The sequence below is a fragment of the Hemicordylus capensis genome, chromosome 2 (assembly GCF_027244095.1).
Source record: "Hemicordylus capensis ecotype Gifberg chromosome 2, rHemCap1.1.pri, whole genome shotgun sequence".
Lineage (NCBI taxonomy): Eukaryota > Metazoa > Chordata > Lepidosauria > Squamata > Cordylidae > Hemicordylus > Hemicordylus capensis.
In genome coordinates, this window is record NC_069658.1 from 39,936,527 (window position 1) to 39,960,300 (window position 23,774).

At 41.5% G+C, this 23,774-nt stretch overlaps 1 protein-coding gene across 1 annotated transcript in view; it reads left to right on the forward strand.

Moving 5' to 3' along the window:
- The window catches only part of ZSWIM6 (zinc finger SWIM-type containing 6), a 141,456-nt gene extending 118,603 nt beyond the window's left edge, over positions 1-22,853 (forward strand). Inside the window, exons 11-14 of the mRNA XM_053293032.1 lie at positions 13,008-13,165; positions 13,603-13,766; positions 15,912-15,993; positions 19,896-22,853. Of these exons, the coding sequence (XP_053149007.1) occupies positions 13,008-13,165; positions 13,603-13,766; positions 15,912-15,993; positions 19,896-20,758 (1,267 nt within the window). The 3' untranslated portion in view covers positions 20,759-22,853. The remainder of the gene's footprint in view (positions 1-13,007; positions 13,166-13,602; positions 13,767-15,911; positions 15,994-19,895) is intronic.
- Positions 22,854-23,774: the final 921 nt, after the last annotated feature.

The following is a 23,774-nucleotide window of genomic DNA, read 5'->3' on the forward strand; positions in this document are numbered from 1 at the left end:
CATGGGATGAGAAATAAATGTAATGAATGAATAGTAACAACTGTAGACTGCTTTAAGCAGAGATTTTTGAACACCGAACTGGGTGCCAACCTATGTTCCAGTTAACAAAAATATTGCATAGCATGAGTTAATTTTAAAACGTTCTTTTCTCACTTCTGTGATTCCTAATGCAGGCCTTGTGAATGGAATCATAGCTTTAAAAACAGCAACACTTAAACCTTCTGACACAAACAGTTCAAAGTTGTTGCTTTAATTTTTTTCCCCTGGAAGACAGAGTGAAATTCAGAAATAACCCTGACTTTCGTCTCTCTAAAAAGGATATTTGATGTGCTTGACACTAAAGGCCAAATCTGAGTTTCTGATGTAGTAATAAATAATACTTGGGAGAATTGCCTTTGTAGATCTTCCTTCTTTTCAAGTGTATGCTTCAGTCTTGTGAACACAGAATTGCCCAGAAAACAATAGCAATGTTTTCTCCTGGCAGCTCTAGGCTTTCTGTGGAAAGGCCTCTGAAGCACTTGGTGGTTCTTATAGTAAATCCCAGAGCTGTAACCTGTTTAATCTATTCTGCAGGGCTATTTAATTTATAACCCTTTCTGTGCTCTCATAGCTCTCTGGGTGGAGGGGTGGGATTTGTGTATTAGATCTGTGCTGCTGCATGGTCCAGTCCAGTTCTTTTGTCTGCTTCATTAGCAGTGATCCTCAGGCATACCCAGATAGAAAATTGGAATTAAATGAGGTGTGTCATAGCATTAACAGAGCTTATAGCCTCCCCCCCCCCACTTCTTTCTGTACTAGGGAGTTAGGCCTGCCTCAGGGGAGCCTTGAGTCTAAACTCAGCTTACTCCTTTGGGGCAGCTGAAAGCACAACCTCAGGGATGTTGCAATGGGACTTTTAGGAGTACAGCTGATAACACACCAAGAGCATCCACCTAGGATATGCACTTCTTTTTGGCTCAGTAAATTGTTTACTAGAGATCATTCATTCATTCATTCATTCAAATTTGTGGACCACCACAAACTTCCATCTCTGGACAGTGTACATCAGCATAAAATAGATTAAAAATGAAGACCTTAAAACAGTTTAAATCCACAGTCCAGTTAAAAGTTTGGGTGAAAGAGGTCTTTAGAGACTTCTAAAAGGTTGTCAGAGAAGGGGAGGTGCTTTTTCCAGCAGACAAACTGGTGGCAACTGCAGACGAACCTCTCCAGATGATCTCTATGGGTGGTAGGGCTCATGGCAAAAAAGACATTGTCTTAAATACCCAGGGCCTAAGCTTTTTAGGGCTTTATAGGTCATAAACAGCACTTTGTATTTTGCCCAGAAATGTATTGGTAGCTAGTGTAGCTCTTTTAGTACAGGAGTAATATGGTCTCTCCGAGATGATCGAGAGGCCAACCTGACTGCTGCATTCTGTACCAGCTGCAGTTTCGGGACTACATACCATGCAATCTGTGTTATGGATAATGGTTGCTAGACCTCAAAATATCCACATATGATGATAGAGCTTTGTGCCATAGGAAAACATTCTACAACTTTTATAAACTATGCAAATTAAGACAACTTGGATAATTTAACTTTATTTTGCCTAATGTAAACTTACAACTGAGCTACTGTCTTGATGAATTCTGCTTCTGCTTGTCAGGAAGAATAAAGAGCTATATAGGACTTGAGCAGCCTACCTCCAACACTGGAAACCTTACCCAGCCACCAGCACAAAAGCCAGTCATTTTAGCAGGCATGGCACACACATTTCCCCCAGCGAAGCTTCTCAGCTGTAACAGCTTAGTGTATCTTGAGATTCTCAGCAAGCTGGATCCCCTTCGCCCAATACCACATTCTGTGCTTCCCCACTGCCTTGCTTCTGTGGAATCACAATTTACACACAACTATATTCACGCTTGAGCTACCTTAATTCTCTTCTAAATCAGTGGCAACTGCTTGTGAAATGTCAGGAAAAAATCTGATATGTTCCCCAACTCAAACCTCACCTTGCCACATCAGCCCTGATGTGAAAACTGGCCCTAGAAGATCGTGGATCACTGTCAGCTGCCTAGTTGTGTATGTCAACTCATCACAGTGTTCACTTAGAACATAAGAACAGCACTGCTGGATCAGGCCCAAGACCCATCTAGTCCAGCATCCTGTTTCACACAGTGGTCCACCAGATGACTCTAGGAAGCTCAAAGCCAATAGATGAGGGCATGTTCTCTCTCCTGCTGTTGCCCCCCTGCAACTGCTATTGAGAGGCATCTTGCCTCTGAGGCTGTAAGTGGCCTATAGTCAACAGACTAGTAGCCATGACCTGTCCTCCATGAATTTGTCTAACCCCCTTAAAAGCCATCCAAGCTACCTGCCATAACCACATCCTATGACAGAGAATTCCATGGATCTTTTTTAATGCAGTGTGTGAAAAAGTACTTTTCGGTCTTTCCTGGTCAGTCACTGACAGCTTAGTCCCCATCGGTGTGAAGTTGGGGTTCTTTGCCCCAGTATGCATCACTTTACACTTGCTTACACTGAACCGCACTTGCCATTTTGGCCCATTCACCCAGTTTAAAGAGATCCTCACAATCTGTTGTGCATTTCACTATCCTAAATAGCTTAGTGTCATCTGCAAATTTGGCCACTTTGCTGCTTACCGCAATTTCTAGATCATTTATGAACAAGTTTAAGAGCACTGGTCCCAGTACAGATCCCTGGGGCACCCCACTTCTTCCCTCCATTGTGAAAACTGTCCCATTTATTCCGATCCTCTGTTTCCTGTCCTTCAATCAGTTACCAATCAACAATTGAACCTGTTCTCTTATTCTATATGACTGGGATAAGTTTACTCAAGCCCTTGTCAAAAGCTTTTTGGAACACCAGATCCGGTGTCAACCATCACCTTTATGCCTGTTGACACTCTCAAAGAACTCCAAAAGCTTAGCGAGGCAAGACTTGCCCTTGTAGAAGCCATGCTGGTTCTCCTTTAGCAAGGCCCATTCCTCTATATGTTTAACAACTTTGTTCTTAACTATGCTTTCCATCAACTTATCCACCACAGAGGTTAAGCTAACTGGCCTGTAGTTTCCTGGATCCCCACTGGATTCCTTTTTGAAAATGGGAGTTACATTAGCTACTTACAGTACAGAGCCTGACGGTAGGGACAAGTTACATATTTTTGCTAGGAGGTCAGCAATTTCATATTTGAGTTCCTTCAGAACTCTTTGGTGGATGTCATCTGGCCCTGACCTCCAAGCCTGAGAAGCTCAGTTCTGGAGCAGGTATATGGTCAGTATCCTCTGCCATAAAGACAGATGCAAATAACTCATTCAGGTTCTCTGCCATCTCCTTATTCTCAATCCCTTTCACGTCCACATCATCTAAGGGTCCAACTACTTCTCTGGCAAGTTTTCTGCTTCTGATATATTTAAAGGATTGTTATTCCCCTTGACACTGGTTTCCTCCTGTTAAATGGGGAAAGAGGCACCTTCTTAAAGTGATGGCTCTCATATTTAGCAGGGGGAGAGCAACTGTCCCTGTTGAGTCCCAGCATAGTGTTCCTCTAGGGGCTATTGCTACTGTGGTGTGTTTAAGATTGTGACCCCCTTTGAAAGATGACTCACTTTTCTTTTGCTGAATAAACTATTTTGAGAACTTTAATGAAAAAGTGGTATCTATATATTTTAAGTTCTCTTGGGACCATGCGTGCCCAGGATTTGGCGGCAGAACTCTTGCGACACGCTGTGAGAGTCCGGGACTGAGGGAAACGTTGGTTGGGGGTTGGAGGAACCCGGAGGAGGAGGCTGAGGGGGTGCCGCCAAGGCGGCTGGGGGCAGCTAGCAAGAGGCAGCGAGAGGAGAAGAGGCAGCAGGCGGCTGAGCTGCGCCGCCAAGAGGAGCCCCGCTGGACGAGCGGGTGGTGGCGGGCTCCCGAAAATGGCCGGGCAGAGGCTGGCGCAGCAAGTGGGGCTGTTGTGGCGGGCATGGGGGCTGGGAGTGGGGAGAGCAGTGGAGGCGGTGGCAGGCCCTGGCAAAGGAGGCTGCCAGCGGATGAAAATGACTGGGAATAGATTGGGGCGGAAGGCGGGGCGGAGTGGCAAGGAGAGACTAGCGGCGCAGATGCTGTGCCATCTTCAGCTAGTATGTAATATTCATACAATGCAACTACATTGCGTAGGCTTGCCAAAGTTACCTGAAGCTGCAAGTGGCCACATTGCATAATATCAGAGGATTGCAAATGATACTAAGATGCTACTCTGATGTGTGTAGAACCATGTGTGCTGTCCAAGAGTTGAGCCTAGGCAATCCCTGTAACATTGTTCATTTATTTGTTTTCTTGGCACCTCATAGCAGCTAATGGCATAGAGATACAAATAATCAAGACAATGTCAATCAGTGGGCAGATCAATACAATGCTGTATCTTTAAATTGTAGTAGGAGAAATTTGTGATCTTTTGGAATATCACCCTAAAGAGTCTATATGTTTGGAAATAGGCAACTAAATTAAGCTGCAAAAGTGTGTTATGTTCTTGTATCTAATAGTTTGTTTGCAGTGGGTTTTTAAATATTTGTAGATTTTTGTATGTGTGAATGTTGGCTTTGTATGCATTTTCTGTTTTTCATAATAAAAAACATCAGTTGGGGATCTTGGAGAACACTTCTTAGAATATGTGCTATTTCATTTGTGTCTTCCAAAAAAATATAACTCTGAATGACAACTTGAGTCATTTCTGCAATTGAACCAGCATTTGCCTTGCAACAGATCCCGTGAGTTATCTGCAGTAGCCGTGATCAGGGTGTACATTAAAAAGCAACCTGGAAGGGGGAGAGAAATTTAGCTTTGTTGCAGACTGACCAAAGATGGTTTTCTGGCCTGTTTCCCATGCTAATATTACAACACTAGAACTGCTCACAGAAGTTCCTCTGATGTCTCCATACTTGCCTAGAGAGGATAGCCACATGCAAGAGAAGCATAGGCAAAAGGAGCTGGGAGTAGCTCTTCATTTAAGTGCATCAACCCTTCCTTGTATTGTTGCATTTTCTCTAAGTTTTAAAAGAAATATTTCAACAAAATTGCATGGATGTGAAATGAAACTGTACATTCTGAATGTAATGGATTCCAGTTCCCCATTTATAGCCTTTCTTTCAGTTGCTTATAGTGAACGGAATAACTTCGTTTGTCATACACCAGACAGAATTAAGTGAACAATGAGAGGACATGTTTGAGATTTCTTCCAATTCCTGGATAAATTAATCTTGGCTGTAGATAGCTACTGGGTGTTTTTATACAAGTGTTCAGTGAAGACATTGCAATATTGTAAAAAACATACATTAGAACACTAGAAAGGGTTACATTTTTTATCTAGTCATATGTAATTTAATTTCAGCAGTTCTTGTGCAGCTGTATATTTAAGTGTGTTGTGAGGAAAATGGGATGTAGGGATCCTCCAAATTTTAAATAGCATATCTTATATTCTAGGTTTGTTGTGTTGCAGATCTTAATTTAAAATACAGCAAAAAAACCAAAAAAACCCTAAAACTTAAAAGCTAAAACTGAAATAGAGGTTCAGTTTTGTTTGGCATTCATTTTTGGTAGAGGAGACTTGGGTGCAATCAGTGTAAATTTCAGCATCTCGGTAAATGTGTTTGTCTTTCTTGGATAAAAACTGGGTGATGTATTCATTGGTTTTGGGAGATGAGAAAAATCCTGAAAGCCAAACTTAAAAACAAGTTAATGGCCACATGATTGTTGTACATTCCAAAAGTCCTTTTGTAAGTCAGATGTTAAAAACTTGGAACACGTATAGTTCCAAAAGTGACAACCTGTGTGGGTTGGGGATTTAATTAATGTAATATGTTATGAAGCTTTGCTTGTATGGAAATCGGGGTGCTTGTATTTGCTTTTGTGAAGCCTGCTTTCACAGCTTTTCTCAATGTGAACTATACTGAAATTGAATTTGTGTGTTTAGCAGTAGAACAGGGAAAGATGCTTGGAACCTACAGCAGTCACCATAACTCAGCTATATGCAAATGGCTTAGGAAGAAATGTCACGTGGACCCTTATTTCTTCTGTCCATGGCTAGTTACTTGTGAACTTTTATTGACCTTCATTACATATTGTTGGGGTTAGTGGTATGCAGGAAATGCAATAGCCCTGTTCAGATATTATGTAGAACACTCATATGAGTGTACAGTGTACACAGGTACAGTTATTCACATGTTACATTGAACCTAAGTAAATCAGTACACTTTCCTATCTGTACCATGCATTTGAGGGGCTTGTATCCATGTTCATTTTTAAAATGAACACAAGTACAGTCACGCACACAAACACATGTATAGACATCTGTACACTCATACAACAGAAAATCTGTATTGGGCAACCAAAATGATCAAGGGGCTAGAGCGACTCCCCTATGAGGAAAGACTACATTGTCTGGACTTGTTTAGTTAAGAAGGAAGGTGAGTAAGGGATGGGAGCATAATATAAGAGCCTGGGGGTCATCCTTTGAAGCTAAATGCTGGGAGTTCCAGGACAGACAAAAGGAAGTACTTCTTTACACAACATGTAGTTAAACTCTGAAGTTCTCTGCCACCAGATGTAGTGAAGGCCACCAATCTAGATGGTTTTAAAAGTAAGTTAGAGAAATTCATGGAGGATAGATAGGGCTGTCAACTACAAGCCCTATGAGGTGGCATGCCCCTGGTACTAGGGAGAACCAAGGGAGAGGGCAGTCGCCCTCCCCGCCCGTACACTTGTTGGCTTCCCGAGTGCACTTGGTTGCTTGTTGCGTGAGGCAGGATGCCTGAGTGGATGGACCTTGACCTAATCCACTAGGGCTTTTCTTATGTTCTTAAATATATCAGCTCTCAAAATACATAAAAGTATTCATGGCATTAAATGGTACTGTTCTTATTTCTACAAAAATACTCCATGGAATAGAGAAACAATGTGGTGATATACTCCTACAAGGTCTAGCAACAAGAATGCAGATAGAAGCCTTATGGGTACAATAGCTATGCATATAACATATCATGGTTCCAGAATGTCTGTAGCAAAGACATTCTGGTGGGCTTCAGATCTATTCTGTTGTCACAGATACATGCTGCCAGCTAGCTAACAGCTTATCCCTGCCTTGTAAACAAATCCACACATGCTATTAGACCACAAAAGCTTACTCACCTGCCCACATATTCCATTGTAAGTAATTTGTGCCCCCACATGGGGGAGGAGGTTGAGACACACTGGAGCTTTACATACTGCAAATGTAAACAGGTTGAGACACACTGGAGCTTTACATACTGCAAATGCCCAGCTGTATCTGAAGTTCCAGAAGTATTCTGTGCATGTCACAGTTACAATAGCTTTGTTGTATAATAGAAGTCCATTGCCTAAATCTGGATAAGCTAAGTTTGTAAAGTAGCCACTTGCCTGATCATCTGTGGTGAGCAAATTTCATCAGCAGCCCGGCTAGGGAAGCTTACCAGAACATCTTCTGGTAAGCTTCCCTAGCCGGGCTGCTGATGAAATTTGCTCACCACAGATGATCAGGCAAGTGGCTACTTTACAAACTTAGCTTATCCAGATTTAGGCAATGGACTTCTATTATACAACAAAGCTATTGTAACTGTGACATGCACAGAATACTTCTGGAACTTCAGATACAGCTGGGCATTTGCAGTATGTAAAGCTCCAGTGTGTCTCAACCTGTTGTGAAAGCTAAGATTTGGTTTAAAGTGTCAGGTTTCTTAAAAACTCATTTAAACGTCTGCCCTGCGTCTCCAGGAAAAAAATGTGCAAGACAGCTTTGGCACATTTATGGTAAAGAACTGGATCTGAAGCAGGCAGGTGTTCTGGATCTTAGAAAGCAAGTGTTTCAGCTACCCTTAATTGCGAAAATGACTATTCTGAAAATTTTGAATAGTTCACTTAATTTAGTCTTTGTTAATAGATTCTGCCAGGCTATATAATTTAGAGCATTCAGATAACACACTGCCATTTGACTCTTCTGATGTATTCCATGGAAGTGCTATGTGAAAATGATTTGCAAGAATGTTTTGAAAATGCTTAGATAGCAAGGAAGCTGGATAGCAATAGTCGGGATGAAGTGATGGCTAATATTTCCCTGCTAAAGTTGCTATCACCATGTTGGTTTTGATTAGTTGTTGGGCATAGAATGTTATATTTCCGATAACTCTCTTGTCTTTAACCAGTTAACTGTATAGCAGGCTAGTAATAAACATAAGATAATGTTTTGAAGGTAGTGTTTCAACATAATTTGCAGACTAAAATTACCAATTGTCTGGAAAGTTACGTGCCTTGCTGGAATGAAGACAGGAATGTAAACTGCTTGCAGTAATGATAGCAGCAAAATCATTTGTGTAACAACTAGATGACATTGACGAGCATTGTTTGCATAACTAGACATATATACCAAAGAAGCCATAAGGTGTTTGCTTGCTAGAAGCTCAGTTGCAAGATATTTCCCCCCGTTGAACTGCACTGTCATTTCCAGAGTTACAAAAGAAAATAAAAATTTTCTTTAAAAAAAAAAAAAATCATTAAAAGCAGTGGTTGTACACATGGTTTTTATGGAAGGGTGCAATACTTACAAATTCAAAATGATCTTAGAGTGTGTCCTATGTCGAATGCTATAGATTTTAAAGCATGGCCACACAATAGCAACGATTTGACTAGAGCCAGTCTTAATTATGAAGCAACTTTAAAATATCTATTTTCTCAGGGCAATAGATGTTTCGCTAGGGCAGTAAAAGGCAGTCTGATTCTTAGCAGCTGACTTACAAAAGTGGGACAATATTCACATTCATCAAACTTCTGCCCCCTCCCCAAAAAGGCCCCATGAAACACTGGGAATTTCAGTCACTAGGTTCCCCAAACCCTTGATTCAACTGAGATTCAAGAAATCTTGTAGGTCACCTCCTAGCTTTAGGTGTTTCAGAGTTTTTGAGAAGACAACTTTAAACTTTCTCCACCTGCCTCTCCTGAGTCATGACTCCAGCCTGTCCATTTCCCCAGTTATTCATTCTTAAGCAACTCCAAGCTATTGCGAATCTTATAGCTGCTTGCAATTGGCAGTGGCGGAAAAACATCCGCTTTATTTCAGAATGTGAAGCAACTGATGCTGAATACATGGGGCTGTACTGATTACTACAGTGGAGCCAAAATACTGGTGACGGACCCCACCCCCGCACCATACATTTCTATTTGACTGTTGGATTAAAAGTTCCCTGCGTAGTGGGATTCGGCTTGTTGGCGTTCTTTTTCCAACTGTCCTTCAGTACCTCCTTGACCTTTCAAATGCTGAGGCTGCTCTGAATTATCATGTTGGAGAGTTCATCCAGCAAAATACACCGCCCCGTCCTATTCTCATTCAAGTAGATTACTGTGTGGTCCTTTCTAATAATAGGTCTGTAGTAGTAGGAGAAATAACTGTGTAACATGTCGGCTTAGGGCAAATATTCATGGTACAGCTGCTGTAACCTTTCCACTATCAGTGAGTAGGTTTGCTTTCACGTTCACTTTCCTCTAGGATTATTTTAGACAGAGGTCTTGCCTTTGTAAGCAAGGGCTTTTGCCACCAAAATGCCTTCTAAAGTGATGTCTGCTTGCTGTATGTATTTAAAAAGAACCCTGTCCTCCTTTCGCTCTTTGTGCTGAAAGTCAGATTATCTGTTAAACAAGGACAAACCTAGCCCAGTCTCCATAGCAGAGCAAAATGTTTTCCTAGCTTGGAGAATTTGTTCCTTTACAGCGGTGCCTGTTCTGATGTCCATTATTTCTAAACCTTCACTTATCCACACTGCAACATCACATCACATCCAAACATTTTGGATGTGTGTTGCCATTGTTCTTTCTTAAAGCAGCAATAGTGGATCTAAAGGCCACTATGGGTGGGGATGATAGGAGTTGTAGTCCAGCAGCAATTGGGGATTGGCAAACCCCTAATGCAGTCATGCAGAGAACTTCTTTACCTGTGTTTTGGGTGTCTATTTCTCCCTGTCTTGTGTATGATTTTGTATTGGGTTTTTTTGCAGTGAACAGGGAGGAAATGTGGCACGGGGAGAGAATCGTTAGTGCCTATCAGACCTGAACAAATCGTGCTACTTTAAGAACCTGGCAAAATTCATGTATAACTTAACACTTAAAATAGTACTGATTGATATATTTATTAAATCTCAGTATAGATGCCTTAATTGTATTCAGACAATAATTACAAGTATATCCAGTGTTAGATGGAGCTACAAGCTCCTAAAGCTGCTAAAGTCTCAGGTACCAGTGTTCCCTCTAAAGCATGCTCATGTGCACGCGCTCACAAGTTTTTTTGTATCGGCTTGGTTAATTTTAGATCCCACTCAGTTGAATCAGGAAGGTTCCGCTCTGAATGCATGTATGCACACACTGCCTTGATACTGCCACCCAGAACAAAACTCATTCTGGAAACAGATGAAAAAAAATTAGAGGGAACACTGTAAGATACCCAAGTATGTTTTACCAATTGGAAAAATAGGAAATGAAAACAGAATTAAACCATCAGAATAGTACAGGAGGACCTCAATATTTGTGGGGGTTCTGTTCCATGGTACAACCACGGATACGGAAACCACAGATACAGAAATCACTAATATTGAGTCATTGTGGCAATGGGGAATTGAGCGTTAGGTTCCTGGCTGGGTGGGGGAGAATACTGTTAAAATATCAATTTTTAAGGGAAGCTTCCTACCACACTTGTGCCCTGGAATGCCCCCAAATTGGCCGAAAATCACCTATTTTCTTTCTTTTTTAAAAAAACAGAGCCATTTTGAGGCTCAGAAACACAAAAAGGCAGCCGGAAAAGACCTCCGTGGTCATTTCTGGCCATCCTGACCCGTGGATACATGAGGTCTGTGTCTCCCCCTCCCCCCACCGCACATACTGAAAACTTGCACATAAAAACAATTCACTGAGTGAAACTATTAAAATTTCACAGCATAAAAACAGTTAAACAGTTTAAATTCTTAATTAAAAGCTTGATAAAACAGGTCTGTCTTAAGGGTCTTTTAAAAAAGCAATTGGAGATAGAGAAGCTCTTATTTTGACAGGGAGTACATTCCAAAGCCCTGGGGCAACCACAGAGAAGGCCTAGCCCCAAGTCGCCACCAGACGAGCTGGCGGCAACCATTACCAGACCTCCCCAGATCTTAATAGTTCATGATAAAGAAGGTGATCTCTTAAGTACCCTGGACCTAAGCCATTCAGGGCTTTATAGGTAATGACCAACACTTAGTATTTCACTCAGAAACGTATCAGCAACCATTGCAATTCTCTTAGAACCATTGCTAGATGGTCTCTTCAAGATGTCCCAGAAACCGACCAGGCTGTCGCATTCTGCACCAGTTGTAGTTTCCGAACTATGTACAAAGGCAGCCACACGTAGAGTGCATTACAGTAGTCAAGCCCTGGAAGTCACCAGCATATATACAACTGTTTTAAGGTCATTTACCTCCAGAAATAGGAGGTAAAACTTAAAGTATTCAACTTTGTTTAATAAATGAAGTTTGATTGTCTGGGCTTTGAACAATATGGAGACCTTAACATTATAAAGCAAACGAAACTCATTTTCTAAGAGCTCTTTTTTTAAAAAAAACCACCCATAATTGAATGATAATACATTTGGATATTTATATATCATGCCCAATCATATACTGCAGTCATGTGCACACTTAATTGGAAGGCAGTCCCAGTGAGCTCAATGGGACTTGTTTGTGATTGAGCATAGTATCAGAGCAGGCTGCAAGTGTCATAGTATCAGTAGAGAAAATTAGCTATCCTCAATCGATGTTCATTTGTATTTCAAGGATAATACCTCCTTAAATAGCAGAAGATGAATAAGAGGGACAAGGAGTCAGATGGCCTTACCATCATGTTGTAGGAGCAATGTGCTTGGTAGATCCTCAATCCTAAGAGTGTTCCTTATTTATCTATATTTATCTAGACTGATGCAGGAGCAATGCCATCATTGCTGCCTTCAAATCCTGCATCTGAGAGTTTTATTTTATTAATTTATCATTGACATTTATATATCTCCTGATATGTCTCTAGGAGATGTATATAACAAGCATGTTGGCTCTAACAGTATTTAAAAATATATTTTTAAAGGTTTTATCCTGAGAGAAAATATCACGCAAGGTTTTTAATAAATTCTCAAGGCTTCCAGTTAAAAATAGTGACATATTTTGTTTTGTTTTTGAGTTGTTGGTGGGGGGTGATTTTCTGGACCTTTTCACCTATATAGGAGAACCTCTCAATTGGTGGTTTCACATATCTGCGGCTGGGTAATTGACACCTGATTTCAGTATACCTGGCGGGAAACAGTTCACAAGGGGTAAATTCTGCAGGTTTGGGATGGCTGGAAATGACATCCAAGGTCATTTCTCGCCGCCATTTTGAGAAGAGCCATTTTGTGACTCGTTTGTTTTAAGGGGGGGAGGCTACATTTTTCTCACCAAAAAATCACAAGATTTGGGACTTTTGGAGGACAAGGCTGAACACCTGGAGATCCGCAGAGCACGGTTGGGCATCTCCCCTTCGTTTTTAGGGCCCTTTTTTGCCATTTCGGCAGCTTCTAGGAACCTAATCCCCTGATCTCCATTGATTTACTGACTCAGTATCCACTGTTCCATTATCTGTAATTGTACCAGAGAACAGAACTCCCACAGACACCAGGATTCTCCTGTAGTTGGAACACAGTTGATCTAGAGAATTTCTGTTCACCTCAGTCCACAATTATATTCATGCCAAGTGTGTCCCAAAGGTTATTGAGAGAGTATTGGAAATCTGATTCTCATTTGATTTTTGATTCTCAAAAATTCTAGTTTTGCTGATCATGAAGGCTTGTGTCTGTCATGGCTGGAAAATTACTTACCCCATTGGTGAAACAAGATGCTGCAGAGTTTCTGTAAGGCAGACATTTTCTGATGGCTATAATCGCACGATCAATGAGAGGTGTTTTTCCTGTTCACAGGTTACTAGTATTGGAATCAACAGCTCCATCAGGCGATATGTCCCGCCCACATCACATTGCATCTGTAGTTCCAAACCGGTATCCCCGTTGGTTCACCCTAAGTCATATTGAATCTCAGCAGTGTGAGTTGGCATCAACTATGCTAACTGCAGCCAAAGGTACAGTGCTGGCAATTATGCAGAGATTTACTTTTTACATGACTGTATACATGATTTAATATTTAGAATAAAAGTTGTTCAGATACCTGAATTCTGTGATAAGCCATTGAAGTATTAGCAACTAAAACATGTTTGAACCAATTACTTGCTTTGCACGTGCATATATTTTCCCACTAGCAGCCAGTGCTGGTTCACATGTGGCAAGTAATTTTAGTATGTGTGACAGGAATATATACATTTTAAAGTGTAAAACGTAGATCTAGTGTTCTTTGATGTTTCTCTGTTAACTGAAGAGGTGTTTCAGATAATTCTGCTGTCAACCTGTCTCTTGCTCACATATACTCTTTTTTCAACTTTGGCTGGCCTCAGGGATGGTGCACTGCAGTGTTTTTGTCGCTAGTGATGGTGTTTATGGGTGTGTCCGGCTTACCTTGCAGGTGATGTTCGAAGGCTTGAAACAGTGTTAGAATCTATCCAGAAAAACATTCACTCCTCATCACATATCTTCAAGCTCGCCCAGGATGCATTTAAAATAGCAACGCTTATGGACAGTTTGCCGGACATCACCCTTTTGAAAGTGTCTCTGGAGCTGGGTCTTCAGGTATGCTTTCTTTTCAGTGCAGTAAGGGAGAATATCTTTGGACCAGTTTTGTACATGCATTATTGACACAATGAACTTCAGCAGGATTTCTCCTACCCATCCAGAGTCAAATGAGATCTTGTCATTTTCCTTCTTTATAAGATGGTGAGACAGAAAAAGGACGGTTCCTTATTATTTTCACACAGAGGTAATGTCTTTTAGTCTCCCTGCTGTTGGAAGTTGCTGTAGACATCTTGCTCTCACATCTTGCTCTCTTGGCAGTCAAGAAGTGCGCAATCTGATCAATAAAACATGTATAAATTATGTGGCTGCTCTTGCACCTTGCTCCCAGCCTCTTCTTGAATTAGAAATGTGGACCACTGATGTACCAAACCCTCAAGTACGCACTTCTCTCACTCTCCAGGAAGTCACAGTATGGTCTTGAAATGCTAATGCAGTGATGCCTAAACTGTGGTTTATGCTTCACTTGCAGGTGGTTCATGAGACAAAAATAAAATAGACCAAAATACTGAATTACTCTTCCAAAGCCCCAAAGACGCACACAATTAAAACTCGGCTCCTTGTGCACTTGAATGCAGCTGTTCTCGGTGCAGTAGTAGATGATGTTGCTAGTTTGGTGAGTGAGATCTTATCAGTCGAAACACTACTGATTCCGGAGGCAATTCTTTTTCACAGTACATGGAACAGCTGCATCAGAGTACAGAAAGTGTTTTGTGTTTAAGACGACTCCATAGTGGCCGTAACATAATAAATTGTGGTTATCCACAAAGAATAAGCCAACCAGGCTAGCAGTCTGCTGTATAACACTTAAGAATTGCTGCTCTAAAGTGTACATTTGAGCCCTGCACTCATTGTGTTGCTCTCTGCATTTGCTGGATGCATTTAAACTGATAAAGGCTGGCATAGTTTCTGTATTGGAGGGATGTTCCAACATTCTTTCTAAGCTGCAAACATCTACATCATTAGTGTAGCCCAGTAAGGGCAGCGACGAAGGATACTCGCTGCAGCCGCAACGACATTGTGCTTTGGTCCATTCTCCTTTTTTAAATTCCACAATCAAATTAGAGTAGTTGTTTTGGTTCCCTAATCAATGGAAGAAACTAGGACAAGGTAAAATTAGAGGGATTGTGCTAGTAAACCTGGTGTGAGGAAGTGATTGGGGAGATTGATAGAAGGGAAAGAATTGGAATCAGTAGAAAGAATAGTGTTGGGGGACCACGTATTGTGTAATGTTCACCACCACGTATTGTGTAATGTTCTTTCTTGCCATGGGATAAGAGGATGGCAAGTCTAAATATGTTCAGATATTCTTGATGAAGCATCCTGATTTGGAGCACTGGTGAACAGTGCTTGGCTACTTGGAATGCAAACCCTAAAAAGCATCAGATTCAGCAAGAACCTTGGAGACCAAAAAAAGACTTTTTTCCATGCATCCTTACACATATAGGTTACATAAGGGAGAGCATTCCACCTTAACATATTGACCCTGGGTTTTTTAATGAGATTTGAACAGTGTTTTGACTGACAAGATAACTGAACTGATGACTGCCCCTAGGGACATCTCTGACTTTTTTTAATCCCGAAAAAGAAATATGTTCTGACTGTTCCAACACATTTTTTCTTATTAAATTCTGTTCTGAGGTGTCTAGAGATCTGCTCCACCCTAACTCCATTACAACAGGCAGACTGGTCTCTTGGAAGAAACATCTTTCTCCTATCTTTGTGGTATTAATGCGGTTTAAGTTTGGGGGGGGGGGATGGGGGAATCCAGTCCCACCATTGTTGTCTAAGATAAACTATAACTGGATTGGGGGCCCATTTTGATGGGCTCCAAGCCAGAGAGTTAGGTAGCCCTTCTTTTTGATGTCCCAGCAAGTTGACCCCATCTATATCCAAGTTAATATTCTTCTTTGAAGTGAAGATTGTCTTCTCCTAAACACCTCTAAACATGAATTTTCAGGTTTTAAAAGGTTCCCTTTTTACAAGCACCTGTTCTTGCAGTGGAGCTGATTAAGGGTGTCTGAGCTCTTCAAATATAGTTGCAAACTGCTCCTTCTGATTGGACTTTCCCATTTTTTATTTGCCTTGTGACAAGTCTGCTATAATTGTCTAGGGACTTCAAAAATGTCACCCTTCTTTGAATAGGTTATGCGCATGACGTTGTCGACATTAAACTGGCGGCGGCGGGAGATGGTGAGGTGGTTGGTAACATGTGCAACCGAAGTAGGTATGTGCTTGCCATTGATCTTCAAGGAATCTGGTTTAACTAGTGCTGTAAAACTAGTGTGCTTGATTCTTGCACATAAGAGATTACATGGCATTTATTTGATGCATTCTTACCATGTTCCTGTTCCAGGAAAAAAACTGTGGGCACTCTCATGAAACATCCTTTGTTTAATTTCCTGCCTGGTGTCATACTGGCATGAATTGTGCCAACGTTTTAGCCTCTCTCCATACACTTAAATGCCACCCGACCATATTTAGTGTGTGGGGAAAACTGTGTCTCCAGCAAGAGAGCCTGTGCTCTATGCAGGAGACTCCAAATGCAGCCAGAAACATTTGTTTCAGGGACAACCACACTGGGCTCACCCCATGTCCCCAGACAGAGCTAAAATTTGTATAAGTACAGCAGCTGCAAAGTGTCGCCCTTGTGTGAATTTCCACAAGGAAATGGGAGGCGAGGGAGAGAAGCATACATACAAGAAGCAATTCATGTGCCACTCTTATGGCAGTGCCTGTTGATAGGAACCAGAAAGTCCTCCCTCTGTCAGGTCATTCAGATTAAATTTCACGTTTTGAGAAACAGTTCTCTCTCACATGTTACAAACACCTTTTTGAGATACATGTGCATTCTGGGCATAGTTTCTGAAAACACCTTTAGTATTACTCCTAAAGAAGTATAAATTAATTAGTCCAAGTCTGTGGCCATAATGCTGGCTTCTTCTGGCTGCTTTGGCTATATCCTTGAAACCTGGCCATTATCATATTGTGTAGTCATATACATTGCAATTAATTTCTGAGTAACTCATTCAGGAACATTTACTATTTGAAGACCGCCCAAATTCTAAATGTATCTAATTCATGGGGTGTGTATGTCTGCTTTTGATAAGATGCACAATTGATATTGTTCAGATTTTCAAGATAACTTTGCTATCACATTGCAAAAACTTCCTGCAAAGCATTTTGTAGTCAGGATTGCTCCCCCCCTCCCCCCCATATGAGGTTTGTCATTCTTTGCCCTCCTATCAAGCAATATACATTTGCAAATTTGCATGCAGTCCTTTTCTTAATAGCCTGTTTGTCTTGGCTGAGATAATTAAAGCCTAGATTGCATTCTAGATATTAGAGGGCAAGTGTGTTTCCCCCCGCCCTACTCAGTTCACTATTGGCAAGCAAATTGCTTTTTTATTCTGTAGTACATTAGCATATATATATGTATAGCTTCCATAAGGAAGCTGTAATGTGATGCAAAGATCACCTCGGAGACTCCGGCAAGTTTGTAAATGAGGGGCATGTTTGTTTATGTAAATGCAAGCCAAGCATGGAGTGGCTGGCCTCAGTAGCTAGCGGAGGGTAAAGGGGTATCTGTGTGTGCTTGGCACATTGTACGGCAGGGCCAGACTGAGGAAAATAAGGACCTCTGGGTGTGGTTAGATGAGCGCACAGATGTGTGCAAATTACTTGGCGCAATAATGAGGCACTCAAGCTGCCTATAAGCTTCAATTTATGGAGCCCATCCATCATTGTTCGCCCTCACACGAGCAACAAAAGGGTACTAAAGAAACCTGCACATTTCAGATCGGAAAGCTGGCAGTGAGTGTAGATGAGGATGTTTCCTTAAGGACACAGATGTCTATTTTCCTGTTGGGGTTACATCCAGTGCAGTAGCGACTCTCCCCTCCCCCTCCCCCTCGCCTGTGAGAGGATGTTAGGTGTGAATAATGCATTGGGATGGGGTTGGGATGGTCTAGCCTCCCTCTTCCCTATTTCATTGCTGTGAACTAGGTGCCCCATAGGCCTGAGTGGCTGAACATGGTTCTATCACAACAATAGGTGGGTCTAATATTAGGCCTTTATTGGGATATGTTAGTTTCTGATCCTCATAGCCATAGCAATGGGGCCATAGCTCAGTGGTAGAGCAGCTGCTTTGCATGCAGAAGGTCACAGATTCCATCCCTGGTCTCTCCAGGTAGGGCTGGGATAGACCGAGATCCTGGTCAGCTGCCACCAGTCAGTGTAGACACTACTGAGCTAGATGGACAAATGATCTGACTCAGTATAAAAAGATAAATAATGGCTATTGGGATCCCTTAAATCAAGCAAATGAGAAACAATAGGATCCCCACCATACATACTATGCACTAACCATGCAATCAAGAGTATGCAACAACTTGATACATTATAGTTTTTATAATAAAAAATGTTCTCAGTCTAAGATAAGACAAAACAGAACATCTCTGATTATTAAAAACTATAATGTATTAAGTTGTTGCATACTCTTGATTGCATAGTTAGTGCATAGTATGTATGGTGAGGATCTTATTGATTGTTTGTCTGACTCAGTAGAAGACAGTTTTCTATGTTCCTGTGGCATCCCTGTGAAGCCCAAAATAGTGATTTCCAAAGTTGCCCATAGACACTGAGACACCATAGATATTAGGGCAATGACTTGTCTTCCCTCTTGTCATCTTTGGACAGGTAAAGGAGCTAGCAGAAACAGCACTCCATTTTGGAGCTAGGACCTGAACCTTACTTCTTGTCTCCTGGCCTCTAGCTGACCCATAGTACCATTTATAGGAGGGCTATTAGAACAGGGTGGGCAAACTTGGCCCTCCAGATGTTGTTGAACTGCAACTCCCATAATCCTCAGCCACATTTTGTCCACCCCTGTTTTAGAAGAACATTTTACTAGCTTAACTTCATCATGCTTTTGGCACAATATTGCCTGAGTGGGGTACCCACATGTTCCTAAATCCTAAAGGTAGCTTCTGATGTTTTCTTTTAGAAAATGCAGCTTGTGTGTGCCCTGTCTGTAGGTGGTGCATGGTAGGGATGTGCAAGAACCTGTTCGGAGGCCCTTTTACGGGCCTTCGAACAGCGAGGGGGCGGGGTTTGAAGTTCAAAGCCGGGGGGTGCCGCTTTAAGGGTGGGGGAGGGTGCACTTACCTTTCCCCCACCCCCGCCAGCATTCGTCCATAAAAGCCTTCGGGGCGGCAGTGGACCTCCCTACTTACCCTTCCCCTCTTCGGCCAGGTGGCCGGAAGTACCCAGTACTTCCAACCATAGAGTGGGATGGGGAGGCAGGGAGGTACACTGCCACCCCAAAGGCTTTTATGGACAACAAGCGCCAGTGGTGGAAAAGTGGGGGGAGGGGTCAGTGCACCCTCCCCTGCCCTTAAAGTAGCACCCCCTCGAACCACCCCCACCTGGTTCCGTGCATGGGAAGGATTGCATGACTGCTGTGATGGTCAAGCCGTCTCCCAGAAAGCGCTTGATTGCCAGACTTGCTTTACCAGTTTTCTCTCATTTCCCCTCTCTGAAAGAAATAGGTGTGCTTGCCTAAGATGGAGTCGTGCATCTTAAGTGGGATTGTGTGTATTTGTGCTAAAAGTCAAAATCTTGCACCAAGGCAACCCAGATTCTGTGATGTGCAAAAATCATGCAAATATATGATTAATTTGCATAGATGGAAGTCTTACTCAGCCAATGTTGTGGCTTCTGTTACTTCACTTTGTGTTGCCTGCAGACTTCCAAGCTTGCCATTGTGGGCATAAAGGCTAGAATGTTGCTTTTTTAAAGCTGAGATTCTCAGGATGTAAAGTCCTGCAGTGTTGCTGCACTTGTGCAATATTATAGAATAAACACCAAGGCTGCACAGCTTTTAGTCCTCTGCTTTTTAAACTACAATTACCATCAACCCTAGTCATACTGGTCAATAGGGATGATGGGAGTTGTAGGAGGAGGGCCAAAGTTTTGCAGCCCTGGTATCTACACAGTCCTGATATCAAGACAATAGGTATGGCGGCTTCTGTGAAGCCTGGCAGTCAACAAGCCTTCAAGTCTCAGGCTTTTGCTCCTTTTAGAATTTGCATTTGGGTTGGTGATAGTTTTTTTTCTGTGCCTCTACAGGTGTTTATGCACTGGATAGCATCATGCAAAGCTGGTTTACACTTTTCACTCCAACTGAAGCTACTAGTATTGTTGCTACCACGGTGATGTCCAACAGCACTATAGTCCGTTTGCATCTGGACTGCCATCAGCAGGAGAAACTGGCCAGCAGTGCTAGGACGCTTGCTCTACAATGTGCCATGAAGGATCCTCAGAACTGTGCCCTCTCTGCACTAACCTTGTGCGAAAAGGATCATATAGCTTTTGAGACTGCTTACCAAATTGTTCTTGATGCTGCTGCAACCGGCATGAGCTATACGCAGTTGTTCACTATAGCGCGATACATGGAACATCGGGGTTACCCTATGCGGGCCTACAAACTGGCCACGTTGGCCATGACGCATCTCAACCTGAGTTACAATCAGGACACGCACCCTGCCATTAACGATGTTTTGTGGGCATGCGCACTCAGCCACTCCCTTGGGAAAAATGAGCTAGCAGCTATAATACCTCTGGTGGTCAAAAGTGTCAAATGTGCAACAGTACTGTCGGACATCTTGCGTAGATGTACTTTGACCACTCCTGGCATGGTGGGACTTCATGGGCGGAGGAACTCTGGTAAGCTCATGTCATTGGACAAAGCCCCACTAAGGCAACTCCTGGACGCCACAATTGGAGCATATATTAATACTACGCACTCTCGGCTCACACACATCAGTCCACGGCATTATAGTGAGTTTATAGAGTTCCTGAGTAAGGCCCGAGAGACTTTTTTAATGGCTCACGACGGACACATTCAGTTTACACAGTTCATTGACAACCTAAAACAAATCTACAAAGGCAAAAAGAAATTAATGATGTTGGTTCGTGAACGGTTTGGTTGACAAAAAAATTGTGTGAATGGGGGTGGGGGGAAAGGAATGGGAGGGTGATATGTTTTTACTTGAGCCTGCCTTTGTATCCTTTTTAACTTAAAACAGAGCCACACCGGTATTATATGTGTATAGTTATATACTGAGTTTGCAAATCTAAATTGTCACGTTGTGAAAGTTTGTGTATTTTTTTCTCTTTTCTTTTTTCTGTTTTTATATGAGAGAATGAGAGGCTTAAAAGAAGAAAAAAAGTTTGGTTTACACTGAGTATATGTTGTCAAGTGGCAAAAGTCCACAGAGCTCTCCTGTTCTTTCTGTATATGTTCACAGCCTCAAAACAAAAAAAAATCACAAATATATTGCAATGGCTTTAAAAAAAAAAAACCAAACAAAAACACCTCCATCCTGTGATAAGTACCTCGAATGGCTCCAGCTTTACTCCTTTGTAACTCATCCTGACATTTCAGCTTATTTAAATGAACCAACCACAAACACAAAATCCTGATAGTTTCAAAGGCTGACCCACGTGGCTTTGCAGTGCTTGTTCATCCAGAAGCATGGCACACGATGCTTGTGCATGTGGAAACTTAGCGACTGTCAACATACATTCTCAGGGATTTATCTGAAAAAAAAAATTAAAAGAATGAGAGCATTTATTGTACTGTATATATATTATAGTATATGTCGGAATATTGAGAAAAAAATATAACATTAACTAATTTATAAAAAAAAATTCTATAATGCGAAATACTTGAAGCTGCAGTAGCTTGGTTTTAAACAAACAAGAAAATGTATTGAAAAGACTCAAGTGCGCCTAGCTTCCGGGCTGGCTCAGGTGATGAACGAATATGCTGGGCATCTATGCAGAGCCACCTTTTGGATTGCATTGTTGGATGGAAATTGGGGGGAAATTATACATATATTTATTCAGATGAGTATATGCATATATACCTATATATGTGCGTACACACTAGCATGCTTGTTACAGGCACTCTAGTAAAGAGGGGACAACACAGCCAGAGCAGCAAGCCTTAGCATTAAGAATACAGATTTGGGGTTTGTGCCTCCTAGCCTAGAAAACTTAAATATCCTTTTTCTCTCTCCACACACAGTGTGGCTACAAACAGCCATTTACCACACGTGTCACTGCTTGTACATTGACGAGGGCTACACACAAACCACATGGCATCCTGGTTGCCCCAGCACCTTGGCCATATGGGAGGTGATTTTTGCCACTTGACCCGAGCCAAATGCACTTCGGGAAGCAGTAGCCTGGTGAAAATTGCCTTTCTATACAGCCGGTCACTACCAGGGTCTAGTTCCCTGTGTGGTTTGTGCCCATATAGTTGGTTAGTAAGCAGTAACCATGGGGTAAATGTTCACCTACCCACAATGTTTTCCAAAATGATTGACATAATACATTACGCCTTTGCAGTGAGCTAATAATAAGCTAATCTTTGTGCACAAATTATATATATATATATATATATATATATATATTATATTATATATATATTCTGCATAGGTATTTGACTTTGTGCAGGACAGAAAGTTGTGTAGGTATGACTGTTCTACTTTTCAGTTTGTGTTAAAATATTTTTATTTCCTCTAGAATTACTTCAAAAGAAAGCAGCCTTCTATCTTGCCTTGTCTTAATGCTTTAAAATAACCAAACTGGAGATCTAACTACCAAACTGTTCATTATATTATTATTATACCAACTTTGGTTACAGTATAGTGTCTTTTACTTTAGCTGATGGTTCTGTATCCTTGTGCTTCTCAAAGCAATTTTTTAACATTTTGGTGCAAAAGTTGTCCCGTGTCTCTTGTTCCCTTCATTAAAGAACATGCTAGAGGTATGTTTGTAGATTTTTTTGTTTGTTTGTTTGTTTAGAGGAAAAAACTTGTTTCATGCGCTCCATTTTATTTATTATACTAGGAAAAAAGGTTGTACTTCATCACCCATGTAAACATGCTCATGAAGTTGAAAGTAATTAAGATTTGATACACTGATATCAATTTATTTATGTAACTAAATCACTGTTTTATAAACTTGTTAATGATCAACAATTTTTGTTTTGATTAAAATTAGTTTTTTGAAAGTTGATTTTGGACTCCTTTATGGTATTTGTCATGTGAGTGAGCAGTGGAAACCTATGATTGCTGTTGAAACTGCTTTGTGGCTATAATGAAACATTTCCGGTAATGCAGGAAACCATCTTGGTTTCTCCAAAAGTGTTGAATTTGTTGCTCTTTGTATGAGTAAGATGCAAGGCTTGGAATGTGTTGCAACAGGAGACAAATGCTAAAGGAGTCTGGATTTAATATTAGGATTGCCCATGTTTATCATGACCACATGTACATGCCACCATGTGGAGACAGCAGCTCCACATGAAAATGGCACCTGTGCACAGAAACCCAGCAACAGTCCCTTCCACACTTCCAAGATAATTGTGGGTTGGCTATCAGAAGCATGAACTAGACTTACAACTAGCATCTCCGCATGAGCAGAGTCTGGAACTGGCCCCTGCACACTCCAAAGGTGCACATAGGGGGGCTGCCATAAGTAACCAATCCATATAGAAGCTGGTCCATGCAGCTTCATGTGTGGCATTCTGTCGCTGAAAAAAATTTCAGCGGATCAGAAATGAAGACTGAATAATACATACATTTGCTTCATTATATAAAGGTAAAGTGTGCCATCAAGTCAATTTTGACTCCTGGCACCCACAAAGCCCTGTGGCTTTCTTTTGGTAGAATACAGGAGGGGTTTACCATTGCCTCCTCCCACACAGTATGAAATGATGCCTTTCAGCATCTTTCTGTATTGCTGCTGCCTGATATAGTAGCAGCGTGGATTCGAACCGGCAACCTCCTGCTTGTCAGTCAAGCATTTCCCCACTGTGCCATTAGGTGGCTAACATAAAATGTATTATCAAGTGTCTGCTATATTTTAAGTATCTATGTTAATGAGGAGCTGTATTTTTATTTGGAATTTAGTTTAACATGCATAGAAGGGAATCGACAT